Source organism: Urocampus carinirostris, chromosome 15, assembly GCF_059441175.1.
Source record: "Urocampus carinirostris isolate Australia breed hairy pipefish chromosome 15, RoL_Ucar_1.0, whole genome shotgun sequence".
In the NCBI taxonomy this organism is placed as follows: Eukaryota; Metazoa; Chordata; class Actinopteri; order Syngnathiformes; family Syngnathidae; genus Urocampus; species Urocampus carinirostris.
Window position 1 is genome coordinate 15,475,123 of NC_142363.1, and position 25,702 is coordinate 15,500,824.

Consider the following 25,702-nt stretch of genomic DNA (forward strand, 5'->3'; position numbering starts at 1 on the left):
AAAGGAAAAGGGATCGCTGCGTGGATTGATTTGTCATAAGTTGTTTCCAAACGATTAATTTTCATTAATTTTGGACGATAATTTGTTCAAGAAGCACATTGAATTCATCCACCGAATTCGGTCAGTTCGCTGCCGCCATCACTTCACGTACTCATCGCGCCAAGATAGCAACAAGCGAGCAATCTCACACGAAAGTTCGATTGACGTCTCCATCATGGCAGAGTCTTTCACGTCTGACCAAATTTCCTTCACCTCTTGGTTCACGTTTGCTAATATTAAACTTTCGGAACAAGTGGACGAAAAAAAGTTATCTTTGGAAGGGAACAGGTAAGACACATTTTTAGGTGTCTAAAAGTCAATTTTCACAGTTCAGTAGTTGGCTAGCACGTGTAGCCTTTAGCTGCACAGTGCTTGTTACCTTTTGCAACACGTTTCCGTCTAACTTTAGAGTTTATTTTAACAGAATATTCTTAAAGGAAATATTTATGTTTTCTTTTCAGTTCGTTGTAAATAATTTAGCTATATTGATAACCTAGAACCGTGGTCGCGGGCCTCAATGGTGATTCACTAATGTTATTAACACTGAAATGCAATGTGGAATACTAATTATGGTAATAGTGACCATTTACCGATATGTCTCTTGATAAAGAAGTATACTGAAAGAAAAAACAAAGCAAATTTATAACAAAGATGTCCAGGCATAGATCAGAACATGTCTTTAACTGGAGTCTGGCAGAAATTACTCGGGACCATGTTGTTAATGAAAGAGATGTCAATCTGGTATATGCCATTTTTGTGGACTCATTTAAATAGCTATACCATCCACACTACCTAGTTATATCTCCATCCATCCATTATCTGCATCGCTTATCCTCAGTAGGGTCGCTGGGATCCTGGAGCCCATCTCAGCTTTCCTCGGGCAGTGGGCAGGGGACACTCTGAACTGCTTGCCTGTCAGTCGCAGGGAACACAGAGAAGGAACACCATTCACTCGCTCATTCACACTCTGGGACAATTTGGACCGGCCAATTAACCTGACATGCTTGTTTTTGGAATGTGGGATGAAACCAGAGTGACCGGAGAAAAAAACGAGGAGAACATGCAAACTCCACACAGGAAGGTTCGATCTCATGACCTCAGAACTGTGCCGCACACGCGCTAACCACTGCGCTGCCGTGTTGTATGTCATGCATATACCAAATTAAATACTGGTAAGCCAAACACGTGGGTGCCTAAAGGACTATTGAATGCATGCCATAAGAAAAAACATTTTATATAAAAGATTCCTTAGGAAGCAGACAATAGAGTCTGAAGTTAAATATACAAAAAAAATACAATAACGAATTGACAAGCATAATACGATCCAGTTAGAACACGTGTTACCGTGATCTTATAGAGAAGAACAATATGAAACGTTGGTAAAACCTAATAGATAATGTAATAAATATTCTCAACCATCCAACCTCCCTGAATACATGATAAAAACGAACAATAACATGATGGAGCTCTGTCTGAAGCATTCAATAAGTCTTTATTAACATTTCACCACAGCTAGCATTTGAAATCACACATAGACAAAACAGTGAAGTTTAAGTATATACAATCGACACAGGAGACTCACTTTTTATGCATGCTACAAATTAAAATGAATGTGAGTGTGTTCTTGACTCTTCCAACCTCCTATCAGGGGATATGGCTTCGATATATACATAAATACAAAATAAATAGAGTTTAAGTTTTAAAAAAAACAGTGAAACGATTGCTACAACAATGAAATAACTGTTATCAAACAAGTAATTGAGAATATTTGCAGGCCCTCTAGCATACATATTTAACTTATTATTTGCCACTGGTTAATTTGCTGAACTAGAGAAAGTTGCCTGGATTATTCCTACTCTGTACTCAAAATTAGAGACTGTCAGCAGTTCACAAATTATCGGCCGGTATCAAAACTTAACTATAAAAGATTCTAGGGAAGTTATTTGTTAGAGGTTTGAAAAGCTTCATTAACGAGCATAAATCACCAAATTTCAGACAGTATGGCTTCAGAGAAAAACATTCTATGGCTCTGGCACTGATTGATCTTGTGGAAGATATAATGCAAAAAAATAGAGAACAAACTATATTCCGCAGATTTAAGGACCACTTTTGACACAATAAATTACAATATCCTACTTTAATAGCTAGGGCATTACCCGAATAAGAGGAATTGCTCATCACTGGGTAAAATGTATCTCAAATAGATCCCAAATACTTACAGTTTGGTGATTGTAATTCAAGTCCTATAACAGTGTCTGAAATAACGTCTGCCTGGACGCCCGGGGCGTGCATCTTTTATGTCGGGCGTACAACTTACAAAACGTCTCCGCCCGGATAGCCGACAACTTTTTCAAAAAAGAAGGGGGAAGAAAACCCCGAAAGATGACATACTCAGATTAAAGCCAGCAATTTATTGAACAATGAACAAGACAATAGACAACATTGAACAGAAAGTATAGTCAAATAACATTGTTATTTGGTTTCAGATGTTAGGTAAGAAATCCTAAATTTGGTTAATCTTAGTTACTAACCCTGTGGTATCTCTATTTCAGTTTCATGACCTGTCATATAATCTAATTTCGGTTCATAACTTATTATTAGTTGCAAGAGTTACATTTATGTGCACTGACCGGGTTTTATAATCAACCTAAATCTGTTTCATGTCAGAATTTAAAGTCACACATATAATAAACATTAAACATAATAATACGCTTCATATTTCAACTTCAAATGAATAAAAAGAATTTTCATAAAAAAAAAGCAAAGAAAGACAAGAAGGTCGATCAAATAAGCAAAGAAAACACAATTCCGATATTTTCCAATTCAAGAAATCCAAAGTTCATGGGATTCATTGGTTTCTCAAAGTTCATTAGTCCACAGTCTGGATCATAAGAATATCCCGATTCCTACCGCGACCTTGATGCAGAGCTCTATGAGGGATCTGATGCTTGATGTGGATTCTTGGTCTGGGGTAGCTCACCACTCGGATCCTGGAGATTTCCAATCATCCAAGAGATCAAAGAATGTTCCCGGGAGGGAAAAAAACCTGGACAAAACTCGTCTAGTTCGTTTTTTTTTCCGTCCATTATGAATCACACCATCAAAGGTGGCGTCAACAAAGAAAATAATAGTTTTTAAAAAAAAAATGTATTTATTTATTATTATTTTTTTTTAAGCAATGTCTTGTTAACAATTGTTATCTATAGTCTCAGGTCCAATCTGTCGTCTTCGCTGATGTGCCTGTTTTGCTGGCAGCAAGCAACAACGAAAGACATTCTATCAGTTTATGTATTTATTTCCAACTTGCTTTTTAATTGGAGTTACACATTGAAAAACTCAATGCGATAGGGCTACTTCAGAAGCCTTTTATTGCATGACATTCAATATCTTTAAAAATAAAATTGCTATATAAAATAATTTACAGAAAATATAGTTGGCTATTTGAATGTTGGCCATAAGCGCAATGAAACATGGTAGTCGGCAAATACAGCTACAATGGGTGGAGTGGCGCGTGGCTTTAGCGACATCCAGTGGACATATTAAAAACTGCTGGTCAGTGGTTGACTAGAAGCAGCTTGTTTGTTCGTTTGACGGTGACAGCGGATTAAAAATGAAACTGATTTCAAACCTTCCACTTATTTAATTGTCTTGTTCATTTTTATTTTGGTCCCAATTGTCGATTGGTCACGGCAATGCACCTTTGCAAGGGTAGTGATTCGTATGCCTTTGTATTCCTTGATAATTGCAAGATTCGTTCCAATGGTTATGTGTTTCCTTCTCCCTAAAGCATGACTGCAAGTCTTGGAACCCAAAGCACATCAATACAGTCCCAAAAAATACAGCACTGTATCTCCTTACGAAGCACATAAGATTTTGAATCGAATAAAGAGAAAGGCATCGTGGGATGTAGTTCAGCCAATAACATCAGCATTTTCAGTTTGCAATGACGCAAACTAATGGCAGACCTGTTTTATGACATCGATCAATAGCAGACAGGCATCTTAATTTTACATATACAGTTTTTGGACACACAAAATAATTAGTTGTCTATGTGTAGGTAAAATGCCTCAAAGAGGGGTCGAAAACCCCCCTCTTATTCCTGTTAAATCCAACATTTTTTTCCTATTTTACAAGAAAAAACAGCTAAAGAATATGGTTGAACAAGAAGAAAAAATAAGTTTAACTTTCTGTTCTAATGGAATGCTGAACATATTTTATGTATTCATTTTCAGGGTTAATGTACAAAGTTAAAAGCCTCAATAAAGGACTTCTTTACTTGTCTAAAAAAAAAAATTCCACCAGAGAAACATCGATTAAAAAAGGTTGAGAAAAAAACTAGTGCTTAAATTGCGCTCCCTGAACATACATCAAGAGCAGCATAAATATTACAGACTAGTTGAGACTGTAGGTGTGTCCTTTTGATGTTGCCCTCATAGGACCTGGATAGTAATATGGAAGTTCCCACTCCCTTTTGACTCCGGACCAACTGGCGTATCGCATGGCTCTGTCCACATATCCGGACACAGTTGGGATTTCCTCCATTGGAATTTCCGCAATACTGCTTGCATATGCATCATGCAGCTTCAACTTGTTGCGTTCCGACGTTGAAAGCTGCTTCGCTTTCCCTGAGAGGCTGTGCACTTCGCCATGTTTTCTTTGGTCAATGTCTCTTAGTACTAGCTTAAAGATGGTAACAAGTTGCCATGGCATCACTTTACTGGCTGCAAGCACTTCACGGAACCTGAAAAGACACGCAACCAAAATTTTTATTTATTTCAGTCATACATTTAGTCAACAAATGTCAGGACTTAACACCCTGCTAAATTTGTTTTACCATATCTTCCAGATCAACAAAAAATAATTTCAAAAATATGAACATCGACAAAGACAATTTTTAAGTCAACCATTCTGTTGTCAATGCAATTGTTCTTGGAAATGCTAAAAAATAGTTCTCATGATGCCTGTAAGGCAGTGCTACACCTTTGCTTCCCATTCTCATGACCTGATTGTGTAACATTAACACGCAGTGGCTTTGTTGGCAGTCTGCTCTGCCTTCTTCCCCCTTAGGCTCATGTGCGCTTTGCCTGCTGTCAAGCTGAATTTGGATGGTGAAGCAACTACAGTATTTGATTTCTCACAGCATTTGAGAATGCCATAGTTTCTAAAAAAAAAAAAACACCTGGAGAGCACTGCCGCAGCGTGAACAGGCGGTATGCTGGCACACAGCACTTCCAGCTGGTGTAGCTCTGATGCGGGAATGAACGTCTTGCAGGATTTCTGAAAAGATAGGTAATCCATGGGGCTGTAAGCAAGCCTGCGCTCCTGCGCCAGCGTCTGGGCCATGCAGTCACACTCCTGGACATGCCCTAAAAGTTCTTGGATTAACTCTTGGCTGGATCGATCCCCGGAGCTCTGGGATGAGGTTTCAGTCTTTGGGGATTTGCCATGGTACCATTTTAGCCAGCTGAAGAGTGGCATAATAAAGACAGCCCTGAAACATTGAACAATACAAAATAACATTATTTTATGATTAATATTAATGACAGGTTTTTTTACTGCAGTGTTCCTTACTATTTCAACTTAATTTATTGTGGATTAGAGTTTAGATTGGGCCTAAAAAAATCCCGCCTGACCCAGGCCCACTGATATTAAGGCAAGACAAAGCCCGAGCCCAACGAATCAACTTGATTTGCTGGACTGAGACTAAAGCAAACCCAAAATTTCTTTTGTTTGTGAGGACTTGGGAGGAGGAGAGGTAATTTTTCATAACAAATTAACTCCTGTCTTTTGAAACAAAATTAGAGTTAAACCAGACTGTATAAACATTTACATTTGCAATATTTCTGTGTCTGCAGAGATTACATTGACCAACAATTTTCCATTACTGATGCATTTTTTAAGAGTTGACGGAAACATTTTAGGCCGTCCATCATTTTGACGAGTCGAAAATCGGGCCATGAACCACAGCACCAGCTCGTCCTTAAGAATCTAGCGCGGCTTTTTAAGGATGACAGAGAGGCAGAGACACAAAGAAGAACAATGATGGGTGGATAATATACAGACAGGAAGAATATTTTTGAATTTTGTTTTCTTTTTTGGTATATTTTTCAAATTCTTTTATTTTGTTTTCTTTTTTTAGTATCCACACATCTTTTTAGAAGACAATGTTATCAACATTTTTTAATTTTTTAAACATCAGCAAGAGAAAAGCCCGGCCTAACCCGGACGCAATTATTGACATTTTATGCCTGATCCGGGGCGAAATTCAGGTTGGGTCGGACTCTGACTGGGGCTTAAGATCTTACCTTTATTATGGATTCACTTGATAGCTCATTGTCACTTGTGACCAATTTGAGGCATTTGTAACCTAGTTTAGGTAAGACATTTTACTTAAAAAAAGACACAACAATACCTTAATCAGTTAGCTTTAAATGATTATCTCCAACCCGAAAATGTATGCAGAATCTTTGCTCAACACCACAAAAGCCTTGGTGAGGATGACCAGGTTTTGAAGTGGGAGAATGGATGATATTAACAGTTCCAAACATGCAAATTAAAAGAGAAAACGGGATACTTACAGAAAAACAGGTGTACTGCAAACAAGTTGTCAAAGTTTCTAAATAATCCACCGGATCTTTTATGTTTGTCCAGTATAGTCCAAAGTATTATACAGTACCATTTGCCCTGGGTTGTGTCTCTGTTTCTGCCGCCGTGTGGTCCTCTAGGAGAGTTACTCACACTGTGGTTTGCAAGTGCTGTCACCTCTCTTCTTATTCTCCGCTCGGTCAGCTGTTTTGTGCTTGCAACAGTAAGAAAGGAATGAGGGCAGATGTGGGTTGAGATGGCGTCAGCGTTTGTGTTTGCCATTGCTAGGGGCAAGTAGGGGCTAGAATTAAATGTGTGTGGATAGGAAGACATTTCTTTAAATCACTACATAGAAATTTCTTCTTTGTTTGTTTTTCATGTTGAATAAATATCAATGTGTTAACTTCAGTTGCACAGCAATGATCCAAGGATTAATCATTAAAAAGCTATTAATTTCACGATAAAAGACAACGTGTGAAATAGTGATGGGTCCAAGATAATCAGTTTTTTTCCACATCAGCCCCTTTTATCTTTGTTTTCTCAACTGTATTGTAAAGTTTGGGATTTTGAATTCATTGTAAAAATAAAATGTCAATCAGTCAAATATTTAAAGATTATATTCTTCTTCTTTTACCAGACCTTATGAGGACCACTTGAAAAGTGTGGACGAGAAAAAAGATGACCAGAAAAGTGAGTGTTTTTGGTTTTGCAGATGACAATATTTTTTTATTTACAAACAATTAACAATGCAATGGTGTAATATATGCATCTTAAGAAAGCCTCTTCCCTCCACTGGCAAGCCGCAAGGATCAAAGCTTTCCCATTACCAAGAACAGACAGGAGGTAAAAAGTAGAATCCATGCACAGAGCTTCCTTGCATGGGACCTTAATTATGTTTGGATTAATTTTTCCCCCCTTTCTTAAGTACCACTAGAATTTTTTTAATTTTTTTTTACATTGGTTGCGTGTCCCATTTTGATCTGGCATTTATTAAATAAGCATATCAATCTGAATTATGGTATGACTTGAAATTGTATGTGTCCGTGTGTTTGCACGCTGGCTTGTGTGCTCTTCCAGCTGATTTCCCTCATAGAAAACAACTCTGTCGTGATTATTCGAGGAGCCACGGGCAGTGGCAAGACCACCCAGCTGCCACAGTACATTCTGGACCACTACAATGACAAAAATACTCCCTGCAACATTGCAGTCACGCAACCACGCAAAATTGGGGCCACCAGTATTGCTCGATGGGTGGCTGCCCAAAGAAAGTGTACCTGTGGTAGCCTTGTTGGATATCAGGTCGGTGCATCATTTATAGTTACGTTGTATACAATTACATTAATGACACAAAATCCGGTTTCCTTTTGTTTTGTTTAATGTTTGTTTATATTACTTCATTTTATTTTAAGGCGTGCCTTTGAGAATTTGAGAAAATCTCAGCCCATTTTTGTCGCATAAGATTAAAGTTCAATTTTTGTGGTTCAATAGATTTTGCTTCGAAGGGTTTTCTCTCTATCCTTTTCAATTTGTTTTGTTCACTCCTCCTCTAAATTCATTCTTGCATTTATTTGATCCCTGTCCTTTTGTATCACATGGGATTTAGGGGGACTGGCAAGTGTACTGCACAAGAAATTAAATGAACTTTACAAAATGTGACTGACAATAAGATACTTTGTCATGCATAACTGTAATCTGAAAGCTGCTTGGGAGGAGGTTGAATACAACCATATCCTTAAGGAATATTTGATATAATTTCTTAATTTTAGGTTGGACTGGATAAAATTGCCACTGAGCACACCCGACTCAACTACATGACAACAGGAGTGTTGCTGGAAAAACTGGTTTCTGCCAAAACCCTTACAGAGTTCTCTCATATTTTTATTGATGAGGTAGATAAACATTTAAAAAAAAAATCTTATAATATTTGAACATCTGATCATCACATTTAAATTTTACCTGTGAGAACTAAACTCTTGCCCAAGGTTCATGAGCGCACTGTAGAGATGGACTTTCTCCTGCTAATTGTCAGGAAACTTCTTAACACCAACTCTCGTTATGTGAAGGTAAGCATATGAGGATATGTGGAATCTTGTGATGTTTATTGAGTTCCCAACAGTAGTACTGTTTCCTTTTTCGCCAGGTAATCCTCATGTCAGCCACCATCAACTGCAAACAATTTGCAGAGTACTTCAGCACCCCTGTTCGTGGAAAGATGAGCCCAGCCTATGTGTTTGAAGTGGAAGGGGCACCTTATGGCATTGAGGACTTTTACCTCGATGACCTTCAAGACTCTGGTGTATTTACGGTACAATCCATAATTAATTCCTGCTTATGCTTTCCTTGGATATAAATTCTAATGCTTCTCTTTTCCAGCTAAATTCAACACATTTAGATGAACCATCCATCCCATTAGAGATGTACAAACTTGCCATCTACCTCATTGATAACTTTGACAACATGGAAAGTGACGATAACGGGTAAATGCTGGGCATTTTGGTTGTCTTTCCAAATTTTTTGACTAAATAATGTCAAATTGTGAATTAGCAGCGTTGCAGAGAAAGAAGACAATGTGAGCACAGGGAGAGGCAGTGTGCTCGTTTTCCTACCTGGGATATACGAGATCAGATATATGCAGCAAGCCCTGTCCATGCTGGGCCACAAGAGGTCCTCCTTTGATGTTGTTTTTTTTCCTTGTATGAAATTACTCTTGAAATGATTACACTCAGAAAATCCTAAAACTTTTTTCAATTTATGTGTAATTTAATGGTGTAATGGTTTTTCCGTTCAGCTATACAAATAAACTTGACTTGAAACATGACTTGAATTTCTTTCCTTAGGTTGCAACTGTTTGCACTCCACTCCACTGTCACAATGGAGGAGCAATATGGTGTATTCCTGAGTCCTGTGTCTGGGTACAGGAAGGTAAAGTAGTATCATCTTAGTTTTTTATCAGTTCAAATTTACAATGTTTTTGCAGGTCATTCTTTCAAGCAACATCGCAGAAAGTTCAGTGACCGTACCCGACGTCAAATACGGTGTGTTCTTTTATCTCTTAATATATTTGGTCTAAACGTTGAGATTTAGATCTCTTTCTTGAATACAATTTTTAATTATTTGTTTCCTGTGTGCGCAGTTATTGATTTCTGCTTGGCCCGTCAGTTGGTGTGTGACAAAGAAACCAATTATCAATATTTGCGTCTCACATGGGCATCAAAGACTAACTGCAACCAACGAAAAGGTACAGCACAAACATTTTAGGTACAATAAATTATCACATTCACATTTTCACATTATTTTCTCTGTAAGGGAGAGCTGGTCGAGTTTCCAAGGGTTACTGTTACCGCCTTGTCAGCAAAGCTTTCTGGAAAAATGAAATCCCTGACTACATGACCCCTGAAATGCTGGTATGTACTTTGAATTTATCATGGCACCCTTTCGGGGTTAATCCTGATCTGTCCCGTGTGTCCTTCCAGCTTGCCCCACTGTCCAATGTAGTGCTGAAGGTGAAGCTGTTGAACATGGGGGACCCTCGGTCCCTCCTTTCGACAGCTCCCTCACCCCCCAACCTCAGGGAGATTATAAGGACTGTGCTGCAACTTAAAGAGGTAGGTGCCTGTCAACTTATGTCTTGAGTACAATGCTAACCGAAGAAGTATTGATACTCTGCGATTTAGGATAAGATTTTTTATTTGGGAAACATTTTTTGTGGTTTGGCCCTACATTGAATCTTGGTGGTTTAATGGTAAACGCCCCACATTAGCTTCATAAATGAAAATTACTGAGAGATGTTCATTGATTGTAATAATTTGGAGTGTGCATGATTTTTTAGTGGTTCAAATTGAGAATAATTATTAACAAACGCCTGATCAGAATTTGAAATGCGTCACGCCAAAAGAATATAAACAGTGGTATAAAGTTGAAATTTTTCACCATTGTCCACCACCCTCTCTTTTTAGTCATAGGTGCCTTCAGAACCAAGAAAAGTAAAATGCTTTATATTTGCTACAATGGGAAGTGTTTTCTATGTGTGAAAGTCTGATTTGATTGTTTGGGCGTTAAATGTAACTGTTAAACAATTTATAAAAAGTACCGCGAGGCAGTGTGTCAACAACTTTTTTTTCTGCTGTTGATCTCTCATGCTGTCCTCACATGAAGAAAATATGAAAATATCAATGGTAGCACTAGCCAGTAACTGGTTCAACAAAAACAGATCATTTTAAATTGGTCAAAAAATCTGCAGTCCTACTCCAGGCTGCTGTATGGTGAATTACAGTGCATCCGGAAAGTATTCACAGCGCTTCACTTTTTCCACATTTTGTTATGTTACAGCCTCATTCCAAATTGTATTAATTTAATCTCTTATCTCAAAATTCTACACAAAATACTCCATTATGACAATGTGAAAACGTTTTTTTTTTTTTTTTACTTTTTATGAATTTATCAAAAATAGAAAACTAAGAAATCACATTTACATAAGTATTCACAGCCTTTGCCATGAAGCTCAAAATTGAGCTCAGGTGCATCTTTTTTCCACTGATCATCCTTGAGATCTTTCTACAGCTTAATTGGAGTCCACCTGCAGTAAATTCAGTTGATACGACATGATTTGGAAAGGCACACACCTGTCTATATAAGGTCCCACAGTTGAGTGTGCATGTCAGAGCACAAACACCAAGCATGAAGTCAAAAGAACTGTCTGTAGACCTGCGAGACAGGATTGTCTTGAGGCACAAATCTGGGGAACGATACAGAAAAATTTCTGCTGCTTTGAAGGTCCCAATGAGCACAGTGGCCTCCATTACTCGTAAATGGAAGACATTTGGAACCACCAGGACTCTTCCTAGAGCTGGCCGGCCTTCTAAACTGAGCGATCGGGGAAGAAGGGCCTTAGTCAGGGACGTTACCAAAAACCCGATGGTCACTCTGTCAGAGCTCCAGCGTTCCTCTGTGGAAAGAGGAGAGCCTTCCAGAAGGACAACCATCTCTGCAGCAATCCACCAATCAGGCCTGTATGGTAGAGTGGCCAGACGAAAGCCACTCCTTAGTAAAAGGAACATGGAAGCCCGTCTGGAATTTGCCGAAAAGCACCTGAATGACTCTTAGACCATGAGAAACAAAATTCTCTGGTCTGATGAGACAAAGATTGAACTTTTTGGTGTGAATGCCAGGCGCCATGTTTGGAGGAAACCAGGCACAACTCATCACCAGGCCAATACCATCCCTACAGTGAAGCATGGTGGTGGCAGCATCATGCTGTGGGGATGTTTTTCAGCAGCAGGAACTGGCAGACTAGTCAGAATAGAAGGAAAAATGAATTCAGCAATATATAGAGATATCCTGGATGAAAACCTGCTCCAGAGCGCTCTTGACCTCAGGCTGGGGCGAAGGTTCATTTTTCAGCAGGACAACGACCCAAAGCACACAGCCAAGATCTCAAAAGATTGGCTTCAGAACCACTCCGTGAATGTCCTGGAGTGGCCCAGCCAGAGTCAAGACTTGAATCCGATCGAACATCTCTGGAGAGATCTGAAAATGGCTGTGCACAAACGTCTCCCATCCAACCTGATTGAGCTTGAGAATTATTGCAAAGAAGAATGGGTAAAACTGCCTAAAGATAGGTGTGCTAAACTTGTGGGATCATATTCAAAAAGACTTGAGGCTGTATTTGCTGACAAAGGTGGATCAACAAAGTATTAAGCAAAGGCTGTGAATACTTTCGTAAATGTGATTTCTTAGTTTTCTATTTTTAACAAATTCCAAAAAAGTAAAAAAAAAAACTTTTTCACATTGTCATAATGGAGGATTTGGTGTAGAATTTTGAGATAAGAGATTAAATTAATACAATTTGGAATGAGGCTGTAACCTAACAAAATGTGGAAAAAGTGAAGCGCTGTGAATACTTTCCGGATGCACTGTACACTGACAACTTCTGAAGTTGAAGACATCCTTTCAGTAATCTTTTTTTCAGTACGGTAACAATTTTTCCAATGCTCTATAGTCTCATGCCGGAGGGGAGAGACAGTGCATTTGAGTTTTGTTATTTACTAAATGCAGAAAGCTCTCTTTTTTGGTGAAAATGATTCTGTTAAATGCAACTGAAGAACATTGGATCCAGGATTCTTTAAGAGGCCTCTGTCATGCATTAAAACATGACTGAATAAGGATAAACATAGTTTTGAGTCAAACTAGTTGTTTGCCAATTTAAGAATAAACTTTTATGTAATGCATAAAGACAAAAAATACTTGTTTTGTGCTACTTGTTTTCTTTAGTATGTGTTGGCCATAACAATTGGCAGGCATGCTGTGATCACTCATGAAAATGTTCTGAGATGGTTTGGACATATGGAAAGAATAGATAAAGGCAGTTGGACTAAAAGAGTGTGTAGTGCAGAAGTGGTGGAAAATAGACTAAGAGGAAAGCCTAAATATGATTGGATGGATGGGGTGAAACGTGCTCTGGATATGAGGCTGGTTAATTCAATGGATGCAAGAGCATGTGCCAGCGATGTATGTGAATGGCCAAGGATAGTTAAGAATGACTGATATCGAACCATATAATGCTGAGGGGGTAAACCAGTGTATGCTGTCAGGCCTGTCTGCCGATGAAGGGTTGCATGGCACAGCAACTCACCCCTTGTTGTGCTGTGGACTTAATGTTTGGTGTCAAGTTAGGAATAGCAAAGGGGAATGAATGTTTGGTGAAAGTGAGTGTGTTCTTGACTCTGGCCACCTCCCACTTGGTCAGGGGATTCCAACTTTTTTGAGGCCGAGAGCAACTTCAAGGGCACGGAGTAACACAAAGGGCATCTTGATAACGCACATCCGAAACAACAATTGTAATTTAATGAATTAATTAAATTTTATATATTGGCGATATTTAGGGTGAGAACTGATTTTTGGTGATTAATAACTGTTCAGGATGATTCAACAAGGTAGGAAACACAAACTTCAACATGCAATATTTTGTTTCTTTACCTTCCAATTATTTCTATTACAAATCTTTAAAAAGAAAAAAAAGACAACTTTCATGACATTTAGCAATCACTTTCAATTTTTCAAAACGCTATCATCAGTTTCAGTTTCATGACCTCTGCACCATTTTTGTACAAATGATAAATTATCTAGGAATAAAAATAAACTATTTTAAAATGAAATAAAAATAAAACATCATATTTCTACTAATCACTAAAGGTGCATCCATTAAAACAAAATATATCTTTTAAACTTAGTAACACATTTTTAACAGTTTTTCAATATTTTAACTCCATCTTTGCACTGAACTGTTGCCAGTTGCCACCAACGACATTGACATGTGTTTGTTTTCCAATTAGTGGGAAGGCTGGCATTACAAGCTTTTTACCAGTGTACTGTAATCTGGAGTGTAAATTGTCCGTGTCCGTCCCCAGCTGGACATTGGAGAAAGTGGAGAGGATATTGCTGTCATTCTTTTCATCTTTAAGTACGGCGTTGGCAATAATCATCATTGCTTCGTTAAGAACCTCCCCCATCATAAAATGCCTTCTTCCTCCTTTAATGTGTGGCTCTAAAAGAGGTTTTGGTTGCTTTTACCGGCCTTGTTAAAAAAAGATTGCTGTTTCCCCAAAGTTGCCTTTAACTCGCCGGCCTTTTCTGTTCGTGGTGGCCGCCGAGCGGGTAATTTCGGTATCATGGAAGCTTTTGTAACGAGTGCTTTATTGCAGCTGCACGTTGAGCCGCTTTGCCGCCGCCACAGTCGCTCCTCAAATGAGACACACACAGTTTTCTTTTACATCAATGAAAATAAATCTTCCTCCCACTCACTATGAAATGTATAAGTTTTCTTCCTTTTTCCGCCATGTTTATGCATGTAGAAATTGATTTTAAATCCTTCGCGCAAGATTGAGGCTGCGATTGTCATGCGCACTCACCTCTGCTCCATGTTACGTCAGAGTTCTCAGATTATTGAACTCTGCTACTTTAATTTTTTTAGGTTTTTATATATTTTTTATACTATTGGTTTTTAATTTACATCACTGTAAATACGATTAAAAAAATAGCAACACAATTTAACCACATTTTAGAGATTAATATTTTGTGATTGGGTCTTTTTTTGAACGGGCCCGCAGGCACGTGATAATGTCGCCGTGGGCGTCAGCGTGCCTGCAGGCACTGGGCACTGGGTTGGCGGCCCCTGTACTAGGGGCACATGGCTTCGATAGATTTATTCTTTTTATCTATCTAAAGAAAATGTATAATATTTAAACCAATGAAAATAGCTTATGCATGAGAATTTTGAATGCAGAGAATAACATGAACTCTTTACATATCATTTGTCCACATTAGATGGGTGCACTGTCTGCTAAACAGGATGGTCAATGTCAAAATGAAGATGGAGAGCTCACGTTCCTGGGTCGTGTTCTTGCGCACTTACCTGTGGATCTTAACCTCGGAAAGATGATTGTCTTGGGCCACGTCTTTGGTTGTCTTGATGAATGCCTCATCATTGGTAAGCCTTTGCACATTGTCTTAACAAAGACATTTGTTTTCATGTTGAAATATTTGTTTTGCACAAAGTCTCTTAACAACCATTTCTATCTTCAGCTGCTTGCAACTCTATGAAGAGTTTCTTTGCCATACCTTCAATGCAACAGCTTTCGGGTCACAGGTGTTACATTTTTGCATGTTTTTTGGTGTGTCTTTAGGGGTCCCTATGTTGCCCTATAATTGGAAAAACATTTCTCCATTATGAAAAAAATCTGTAAAAATGCCCATGGTCATACATGCCTATCACATCCACCTAAACAGTCAAACCACATTTTTACTCTCTCTCACAAAGTTGACGTTCTAGAAATTAAAGCAAAAAACTGTTGACTGAATAGTCAGATAGGAATGTTCAGCATAAATTTCACCTCAAATTGATATGTATTTCCCCTGAATTTGTGCATGCTAGAAGTAAGCTGGCCTTTGCTCAGGGAAGCCAAAGTGATTGCATAGCGTTTGTCAACACATTCAAGGTAATGCCAAGTTCCCAAATTAAAATACCATATTTTGTATTTCCAGACTGACTTACGGATGTTTTCTCTCCTTTTGTCAGGCATGGCTTTCCTTCAAAAAGCAGGGACAGCTGAGAAACATGAAGGTGCTTTGCATGAAGTGACGTCTAACAAAATTTGTTTTTTGTTCTCCAAAATGTTAAAAATCTTTTTTCCTCTTTTTTTCATTGATATTATCTAATTAACACTATCCTTATCCAATGAAAAGATGACCTTTTCTATGACAATTTCTAAAAGTGTTACAAATCTATTGTACTCTGTGCTTGTCCTTTATCCTGAGGATGAACTGGTTTGGGGGAAAGAAAACCTTATTCATATCAAGAGGATCAGAGAGGTACCATTTAAAAAAGATTTCTTAACCGTCACTTATTTGGTCAAAAATAGCATAACACATTGAGAAATGTCACCCAAAGAACCCTACGTAGCCTTACAAATTTATGTTTCTAGTAGCACACAATTATAAATACAATAAATCAATCTTAAGTCAACCTTTTTTTAGTAAAATTAACCAGCAGCATATCTCATCCTTAAGTTTTTTGCCTCAAACATAACTTCATAAATGACTACCTCTGATGAAACAGTCCCTTTTCCTTTCACTGCTGTTTATATAGGTTGCAGAGTTGTATCTTGATCTTAAAGAGCGTGTGAAGCACTTCAACATGCATGTACCGGAAAACACCCACCCCTCAGACTACACCAGCATGCACACACAAAAATTCATTCTTCAGGTTTGTGAACAACTTGTCTGATTAGTGCCATTTATCTCTGTTTGACCCTCCCACATAGTTTTGGAAAGGTAATGGCATGATCAAACAGAAGAAAATGGCCTAATTGTTTGGTGTGATAATCTCACCACAGATGGGCCTCTCTTATACAGGTTGTCATTGCTGGTGCCTACTATCCCAACTACTTTGTCCAGGGAGAGATCGCTGAGGATCTGGCTTCCAAAGAGTTGATTGGCTTGAACCCCAAAACTACCGTGATGGTATGTAAGCAGTTTGTGTTTATTGAGTAGGAGCATCCCAGCAATTAGTTTAGGTGAAAAACCTAAGAGAAACTTTCAGGAGATTAGCAAACTACATAAATGAGGAACTTACCCGGGCCACAATAATATGTTTTTTTAAATTCAACAGCCACTTTAACACTGGTTACTTTACTGAAAGAGCATGCTCATACCTTTCATTATGTTTTAGGTATTTTATTAAGATTGATGGGGTTTTTGAGCCCGTAAGCAAAATTTTGTTTAAATGTAACTCTTCGTGAGTTTTTATGTAATTTTGACTTCTCTAAAAATCTATTCAATTCACTTGTAGTTATATATCAGATGTTGCCTGATTGTGCTATAATGTATGTTGCATAATCATAACACTATGGCATGTCTTGCCCAGGTGAGGAATCTCCCTCCGTACAGTTTTCTTTACTACAAGCAGCTGTTGTCCATGTTTCGACAATGTGGACACGTTAAAGCCATTTCCTTTGATAGTTCCAGGTAGTGAAACATGAAATGTTTTTTTTTAAATGTAGAGGAGCCAACATGATCACATCTAAGGTTTTTGGAATACTTTTGTCTGTGTACACAGGGCATATGTGGAATTCTATAAGACATCCCAAGACAACGCAACACTTCCTGAGGTGTCGCTTGCCCTCCTGTTAGGCCAAGAGAAGCATGCATTGAAGCTTTCTGTCTATCCCATTCATCAAATAGAACTTTGTGCAGGAGAAAGACAAATAATCCACATGAAATATGCACGGTAAAACTGTTTAAATAATACAATACTCATTATTATAAGTATTGTGAAAAAAAATGACATTCAAAAGCAACGTGTGTTGGTCAGTTAAAGAGCAGGTACTATGTGAAAGTGGCAGCACAATCATTTTGACACTTGCTGTCTGTTTCATGTTTTAGTTTGTATGTTGACCTACAAAGCCAGTCAGTCCTACCAGTGGGAGTGGTGAGCAGCTCTCTTGACCCAGAGAAACTGCCCCCTAATCAAAGTTTTGCCGTGAACGTCACATCGGTCTGCATTTTTCTTCATGCTGATTTTTCAGCCACATTAGATCTGTCTGAACATGTCAATGTATTTGCTGCAGGTGGTGGACGTGGGACATTTCTGGGGATTTCGGGTAGATGGAGATAGTTTGCAGAAGCAGGAGCAGATGACAGGAGATATCAACATACGCACCTTGCAGCCTGTATCTGTGTCGCTCTATCCCAACTTTCTTTGCCTGGCTCCTTACGTTGATGTCAATGAACAGAGCCTTTACTACCGTGCCAAGATCCTGCATATACGTGAAAACACAGTGGAGGTAGGCGAAGGTGACTTTTGCTGGTAGCTAATGGGATGACATATTTGTGTGTAACATTATGTGGCCAACTCATTCTGCTCTCCAGAGCAGTACACCCAATAAAAATGTCTTTGCTTTGCAGGTGTTCTTCTTGGACTTTGGCAACACAGAAACTGTGCAATGCAACAGCCTAAGGGAGCTCCCATCTGACCTCCAGTCTCACCCCTTCCAGGTGACATCAGCGTGATGTAACTCTCAACTCCTTAGTTTGGGAGGTGCTAATATTCAGATAAAACAAATGTCCATCTCCAACCCTCAGGCTCAGGAGTTTCAAGTGATCAATATGCGTCCATCAGCAGAGTCCATTATCCTCGGCAACCAGTGGAGCAACCGTGCCCGTCATCGATTCATAACATTGGTGAAGGGCAACTCTGTCGCTGTGACACTTTACTCTGTCCTCCATGAAGTGGTGCGTGTGCAGCTGCTTGTAGGCAGTGATGCCACAATCAGAAGCATAGTTGACATTTTTGTGGAAGAGGGCCATGCAGTCCAAGCTGAGGAAAGCTTTGACTCCAAGGTATTGTGAAATATTCAAACTCAACTACTAAAACGTTCCCTTATGACTATTGTTATTTTTTTCCATGTCAGAGTGTCAACTGAATACTGGTTTCAAAACTAAGAGAAGCCACAGTTTTCCCTTTTTCATTTATTATTATTATTATTATTATTATTATTATCATTTTAATGTGAATAAAAAGAGCAACCAAAAACGATTTCAGTGTATATACAGTATTTTCAACCATAGGACGCAGTTTTGCTGTTAAAAATTCGGGAACAAAGTGATGATTATATATCCTCTAGTCTGTTTAAAGCCATTGCTAGTTTACAACTTCACTGTCTATAGACATACTGTACATCCAAACCGAAAATAATTATGGTTGGCTGATTCTGCTCTTGAAAACTCCCCAAGCGCATCATTGCAATTTTTTTCTATAATGTGCAAATCTTTGCCACAAAAGGCCCCAAAAAATCCAGGATAATGTACAAGGACTACACCCTTAAAAATCCAGGATATTCTGTAAAGACTACAACGCTCACTTGTTTTTTTTCTTATGCGTTTCATTGGAACACCTGGAACAAAAAAAGTCTGTGCGTTCCCAGCCTTAGTAGCAGGAAAGATGCCACGACTGGTTAAAATGTGGCTATGCACTTTTACCCTTAATGGGTTGATAAACATTTTTTGACAACAAAGTAAAATCCTCAATTTTTGCTTGAATCGGAAAAGGTAATTTAATTTTTAAGATGCCGTTTACATTTGTAATTTGTAATATTGTATCTTTGCCTTCCAGCAAAACCATGAGATGCTGATTTCTCTGTACAAAGACATTGAAACAGGCATGTATGTGCCAAATGCTGCCAGCAGCTCCTGGAAAGATCGAAAGAAAGAAGAAAAGCAGCTCATTGACTGCCTCCTCTCCCACTTTTCCAAGGGCACAGCTTATTCTAGGACAAAGGCAAGATATGATTTAATCCCAAAATATCAAAACTTGATCTTATATATTCAATAAAACTTTATTAATTTCAAAAACAGATTCAATCTGAAGATTTGTTTTTCTACTTTGTCCCCCTTAATGATGATAAATAATTATGTCATTTAACTCCCTAGGTAGTGAATGCAACTTAAATCACTGTATTGTTTTTACACACGAAACATTTTCTTGATAAACAATAATAAGGTTTGTTTATCTTCAGAGGATTGTATCTTGAAATTATGAAGGAATTTGAAGTCTTAATAGTTACCATGAGGCTCAGTAGAGATTTTTACTGTTCATCCAGAAGAGGTTGCTGTTTTGATTTACCTAAACCAATTATTATTTGAGAAGGAAATTAAATGTTTTTGAGATGAAGTGTTTGAGGAGCATGTTAGGAGTGACAAGACTGGATAGATTGAGAAATGAAATTGTGAGAGACAGAACTGGAGTAGTAGTGGAACTGAGCAAGCGTGTGGATGAGAGAGTACTCGGTTGGTTTGGACACATGGAGAGGATGGGTGAGGAGCGAATATTGAAGAGGATCTACAGAGCAGAAGTAAATAGAAGGGGACTAAAAGGGAGGCCGTGATTGACGTCGATGCATAGTGTTATGAGTGCACTGCAGGAAAGAGATCTTCATATAGTGGAAGCTAGATCTCTTGTTGGTGAAAAGAATGAGTGGAGAGGTGTTGTAAAAGGATAGTGGGATTTTTGGACACGTTTTAAGGGATGGGCAGGGCACCCGTATGATGCGGCAGGGGTAAACCAGTGAAAGATGTCGGGCCCTGCTGTTGAACAGAAGAATGTGTTGTGTCACCCTGACCCGAGTGACATGGCCGCTTTCTTGTGTTCCGTTTCATCTGGAGGGACGAAAGCATGACCAACTTGGAAGCCGAGGTGCTTAACTTGTTTGGGCATTTGGGTTGGCCATGGTCCAAAACTTTTGTGTGTGTTTTTTTGCTACTTTTTCCATTTTTTTGTCTTTTTTTTTGTATGTGTTTATCTTGCTGTCGGTCACCCCTCTCGAGGGATATGACCAGTGTAGGTAGGTAGATAGATAGATAGATGGATAATTTTGCGGGTGGGCATTTTTGGTAGGAAGATCTCCATGGTTGAAGAGTGACAACGGCACACAATGCCTACAACCTATGTGAATGAATCTTCAAAATCTTTTTTTTCTCTTAGGTTAATTTGCATGGACCAAGCAGTCCTCACAAAATCCAGTTCCACTGCTTGTTCCACCAAATGTGTTTCAAGTAAGTCTGCCCAGCTCAACTTTACAATTCAATTCAAGAGATCATTGCCTCCGCTAAGTAACGATGTGTGTCTTTTCCAGGCCTGTGTCCATTGATCGATACAGCGTCAACAACATGGCTCTGAATGAAAACCCTCACTATAAGCACCAAAGAATGCTGGTTGCCGGTAGTGTGTTCATCAATTCAACAGGTGCCTGGAGCCTGCAAGCACAGCTCAAAAAACTACAGTGATCGATTTGTTACAACGTGTGCTGTGAACATTATTTTGCCATTATTTAGTTTGGTTTAATATTGTCAATCATGCTTTTTTAGTTATTTTTTCTTTGATTATTTTTTTAAGATACCTTTTGGGACAGGCAGCAAAATACATCTTCTTTCACTGGACAAATATGTTTTTGGTTTCAACAATAATATAGAATACAAACATGATTGCTTTATATTTCAGGGAACAACATTGTTCCGAAAGACACAACTTTCATGCCAGACATCCCTGGACTACCTGCTATTGTTACCATGCTCTTCACCCCTGTCATGGAGCTGCGGTTCGTTTCACATGGACATTAGCACCACACTGACACACAGACAGTAATATTTGCTCTCTGCCACTATGTAATGAGTAAAATACACAGCATAGAAAAACCTAATCATTTTGCTTAATTGTACATTTACTTGGTGAAACCTAATGTTCAAACCCATATTTTTGAAACTTATATAGGATAAGAATAACAAGTACAGTGTTTATGTCAGTAGGGAGAAAACCATTTACTTTTCTGAATTGATTTTTATAGGTTTTTTGTCATTGATAACATTGTGAAACTAACACTCATATCAGATTATTACGTGTTTATGATGGTGTGATTTAGTTTTTAACACAAATACATACTATTTTCAGGTAGGCAGCCTTTTTTAGCTTTATCAGTTTATTTTATATTAACACCATCTAGTGGCCAATAAGAAAATAAACCCAGAATTGATCATATTCATCACAATAAAATAACTTGTATTGACATTCCCGAAAAGATGTTTCATGTTTGAAATATTTGTGATATCCTAAAATCTAAAAGATTTGCAATGCTATATTGAGATTTCCATTTCATTCCTAGAGCTAATGAAGAGAACACTCACTACACTGGTGCACTCTGTGGTTTGGGCTGGAACAACAAAACACAAAGAAGCGTCTTACCTGAACATGACATTGAATTGGCTTTTGATGTTATGTTTGATTTTGAAGACATCACTGAGGTAATTGCAAGGCTGTTTTAGTAAAAGGAGAGGAAATCAGATTAAAACACGCTGTCCAAAAACAATCTAGTGTGCACAGAGCACAATACTGTAGATTACTTCACTCCAAAGTTAGATTAAAATTTGTTCAGCCGTCGTGGATATCCCCGGGTCAACGCGTTCCCCACAGATTTTAGTGCACGCTAGGGCGAAGCTGGACTGATAGTAACAAGTGTTAGGTCCAGTGTATATAGGGCAAAGTTTTAACTACAGACACCAGCAGACGCTGTTTTGGCTGTATGTCGCTATGAATCCTTTATATGGAAGCTCATTTAACAATTGGTATTCACTGTTGAGACATATATGATGAAAACCCACAAAACAAACATTAATACCCGAATACTAGGCACACATGTGTTGAGGAAGTTGAATGTAACTTCGCGCTTTATACATGAATAAAACAAACATGGAAAAGGTGTCAATCGAAAGGGGAGGGCTAACTACCATATCGGGAACCATTTTACGAGTCTGTTTGTTTTTAAGTGAAAATAATGTGGTGAAACGAACGGATTAAAAGATGCAACGTCCAACGAAGCAGAAATGTTTTAGGCGGATTACTATTCACCTGTCAGCATTATTGTGTGTTTTGGAATACATATTTTACACGGTTATATTGAATAGATTGTCTTGATGTAATGAAGCCATTTTCGCGTACATTCAAAGAAGTTGACGACGGCCAGGGGACGTAATGATGAGTTACGTCGGCTTTTTAGTTTTCGGGTAACTTGTTTCAGACTGATCATGATGTTTCTCTTATGAGTATATTTCATACTTCATGGTCATCATATCTTGAATCCCAAGAGTTTAGTTTTCCAATGATATGTGGCATGACTTATTTCAGTGACTGGTGACATTGTACAGACACGTATTTGTTTATCACAAACTTGGAAACATTAAGAGGTTAAGTAACTGTACATTATTAAAACTCTTTCTGTCTTTATTTTTAAATATCTAATGTTTCAATGTGGGCACTCGCGTCTTATAGTCAGGTATGGCTTATGTATTTACAAAATATTTTTTTCCTTTAAAATGTACTGGGTGCGGCTTGTGATCAGGTGCGCTCTATAGACTGAATTCTAAGGTATATGATATTTGACACAGGCTCTGGCATTATTATTATTTTATAAATTTGATCAAATCATCAAACGTGCGCTGAAGAATTAGCTTTTGTCTGTAAATGGTTTGGTGTTTTTGTTAAATGTCTTAAAATACAGTATAAGGTGTGGCTCTCTCAAAAACAACATTCAAAATATTTTGCCTTTTATGGCTCTGAGTCAAAAAGGTTCCCAAACCCCTGCCCTACACCTTTGATTCATAATTTTTCAAATATCTTAAGTAGAGCAGAAGAAACTGAGGACTGTGTTAACGTTTTCATTTGTTTAATTTTTTTTTTTTTGCATGGATATCTTTAGATCAATGCTTTGCGGGTGGCGATCAATAACCTGGTGTGCGAAGGGTCAGGTGGCACTTTGCACTTGCCATCAGACAAGATTAAGCAATTCCAGGAGGACTGTCGTGATCGCCTCATAAGGTCCTGCCCTTACCCATGTACACCAAAATTGAATGAAAACTATTTTAATTTCTTTCATGTTTTTACATAGATTGTTCACCAAGTCACCTCCAAGGAAAGAAGTCATGCCAGAGTATTTTGCTAAAGCAGGTCTATGGAACCAAGTATGGGGATCAAAAGTTTTTTTTTTGCTTATTCATTCATGGCTCAGTTATAAGAGTGATTACTATAAGACTCATGTTGCATACTTTTTTTCTACTTTTTTACCACAGATTGAGTCTTTGCTCAAAATGGACGACGCAGAGGATGCTACCAGAAAATCAAGAGCAGCACTCTTTGAGCTTCATTCACTTGTTCTTCTCAATAACTGATTGCAAATGTGCTGCATCTCAACACATTTTTGTTTAAAATTGGGGTTAAAAAATATTGTTTCTTGGTTCTCATGGAACTCTAATGTTCAATGATGTTGTGCATGTTGCCATTTCAAAACATTTTTTATATAGTTAAATGACTAAATGTATGTTATCTTGTTTAAATAATTGCTGAGAAACTGCTAGTAAAACATTTGTTTCCACCAGATAAGACTTGCCAGTCACACTCATTCTCACAATGCACACAGACATTGACATCACCAAAGAGTAAGTAACCAGAGTAAGTGTTGTATATCACGGTACATTTATTTTTGTCATGATCTTGTAATTAAATACAGTGTGTAAGTGCAAATAGTTGAGAGTCCAGGATCTGGAAAACTACACATTAGAGTAGAACATAGTACAAATTGGACAGTTATTCAAACAAGCTTGATATCTCCAGATACACCTTGTCTTCATAGTCGTTGTACAACAGTACCCAAAACGTGTATTGTTCCCTATTGGTATACAAAAACAAAAATCTACAAATACCACATCGAAGACGCTTGTTTTTAAATTAGTTTGTGCTTGGAAACACCAAAAGGAAATTGTTTATATGTATATCATGTGTACATATACATACACACTTAGAGACATATTCAGAGAAGCTCCATCTGCTTACTTAAAACATGAAGCAGCGAACATTGGCAGCAGAACAAGATTGTGGCCACTTAGCTGTAAAATTTTTTGTGCTGCACCATAAAGTTTGTGGTGAGCACTGCAAAAGCAAAAATATAAAGTGGTTTGCAAAAACGGCACAAAGAATAGCAAATATTTACCTAAGGCTCCACTTCATGCTTTTTTTTCTACTGAATATTCAACACAAAAAAGTATTGTTGCATTATGTCTTTGAGTCGTGAACTATTTCTATCTAAAGATGTTATCAATGTGTGATCTTCTGTTAGTGTTTGCTTTGCTCCAGACAAAGGTGAAGGCTTCTCTAGTGGATGCTATTAGTGAGCGCCAAGATGACAAAGAGTGACACCCCGTTTTAATAGTGACCGAGCTCTTCAAGGATGAGCGACCGCCTCAGTTAAGATGGGATGGATCTACTCTTCCTTCCTCTTGGCCCCAGGGATTTTTGCTTGAATCCTGGACATGAGAACAAGTAAGAATTATATGTTCGTGATAGGATTAAGTAACTGTTAGACAGTAAAACCTGCTGCTGCTCCATTTTTGTCTATTTATGGTGCTAGATTTAGCCTTCATTTAGCTTTTACTAAACAAGGAGAACGATGGCTGTCAGTCACAGAATTGCACTTTTACAGACTAGAATTGTCCTTAACCACCTAAATGTTGTCCATACTTATATTTATAATCTGTACTTGGTTTGAGAACTAAATAAATTTCACTTACTTTGCCACCACAGAGTTGACATGTGTCCGTATTAGTCCCACATACTGATCTATCTGCGCCTACAAACAAGAGAAAAATGACAAACAAGGTCAAAATTAATATTTTTGTTTCATAGACTCATGAATGGATATGTGCTAGTTTATTTACCTGATGCTTTTCATACACCACAGGCATAGTGAACATGGAAACCACAGCTGCAGGCACAGATAGTTAACGATTATAAAATAGTCCAACTCAATGTCTTAATTGGAATGCATAAATACCTATACTACATTTAGTTTAATGTTTGCTTCTAACACACTGATTAAAGACATCCTCCCTCATTTATAATTACATAAACAGTATAGGATTATAGAGAACACCCACATGTGTTGCTGCCGATGTGTAGTCTAAAGAAAAAAAGTCGCTAAATCCA

At 38.1% G+C, this 25,702-nt stretch overlaps 3 protein-coding genes across 7 annotated transcripts in view; 1 reads left to right on the top strand and 2 right to left on the bottom strand.

The window, feature by feature from the left end:
• Positions 1-25,195, top strand: tdrd9 (tudor domain containing 9). Of its 2 annotated transcripts, none has more exons than XM_088355170.1 (35): positions 1-327; positions 7,262-7,314; positions 7,400-7,467; positions 7,702-7,923; positions 8,391-8,513; positions 8,607-8,687; positions 8,765-8,929; positions 8,998-9,101; positions 9,169-9,288; positions 9,462-9,546; positions 9,602-9,659; positions 9,758-9,862; positions 9,931-10,028; positions 10,098-10,229; positions 14,947-15,109; positions 15,205-15,268; positions 15,554-15,617; positions 15,698-15,742; positions 15,937-15,990; positions 16,268-16,384; positions 16,534-16,641; positions 17,045-17,145; positions 17,237-17,407; positions 17,563-17,674; positions 17,748-17,963; positions 18,085-18,174; positions 18,262-18,519; positions 19,292-19,456; positions 20,660-20,730; positions 20,811-20,920; positions 21,176-21,272; positions 21,834-21,972; positions 23,424-23,542; positions 23,613-23,685; positions 23,794-25,195. In XM_088355170.1, exons 1-35 carry the CDS (start codon positions 215-217, stop codon positions 23,890-23,892), a joined length of 3,963 nt encoding a protein of 1,320 aa, XP_088211296.1. In that variant the 5' UTR covers positions 1-214; the 3' UTR covers positions 23,893-25,195. The 2 variants fall into 2 exon arrangements, with proteins under 2 accessions (XP_088211296.1, XP_088211297.1); XM_088355171.1 differs by having other exon boundaries at positions 9,172-9,288.
• Positions 2,378-6,799, bottom strand: rd3l (RD3 like). Its single transcript, XM_088355176.1, has 3 exons — positions 6,618-6,799; positions 5,219-5,530; positions 2,378-4,780 (listed from the first exon to the last, which is right to left on the bottom strand). The coding sequence occupies exons 2-3, from the start codon at positions 5,515-5,517 to the stop codon at positions 4,432-4,434; spliced, it is 648 nt and encodes a 215-aa protein (XP_088211302.1). The 5' UTR covers positions 5,518-5,530; positions 6,618-6,799; the 3' UTR covers positions 2,378-4,431.
• rtn1a (reticulon 1a) overlaps positions 24,180-25,702 on the bottom strand; it is a 36,992-nt gene continuing 35,469 nt past the window's right edge. For all 4 annotated transcript variants that reach the window (XM_088355172.1, XM_088355173.1, XM_088355174.1 and 1 more), the window contains 3 exons: positions 25,435-25,481; positions 25,288-25,346; positions 24,180-25,023 (listed from right to left, as the gene is read on the bottom strand). In XM_088355172.1, the coding sequence (XP_088211298.1) occupies positions 24,981-25,023; positions 25,288-25,346; positions 25,435-25,481 (149 nt within the window). In that variant the 3' untranslated portion in view covers positions 24,180-24,980. The remainder of the gene's footprint in view (positions 25,024-25,287; positions 25,347-25,434; positions 25,482-25,702) is intronic.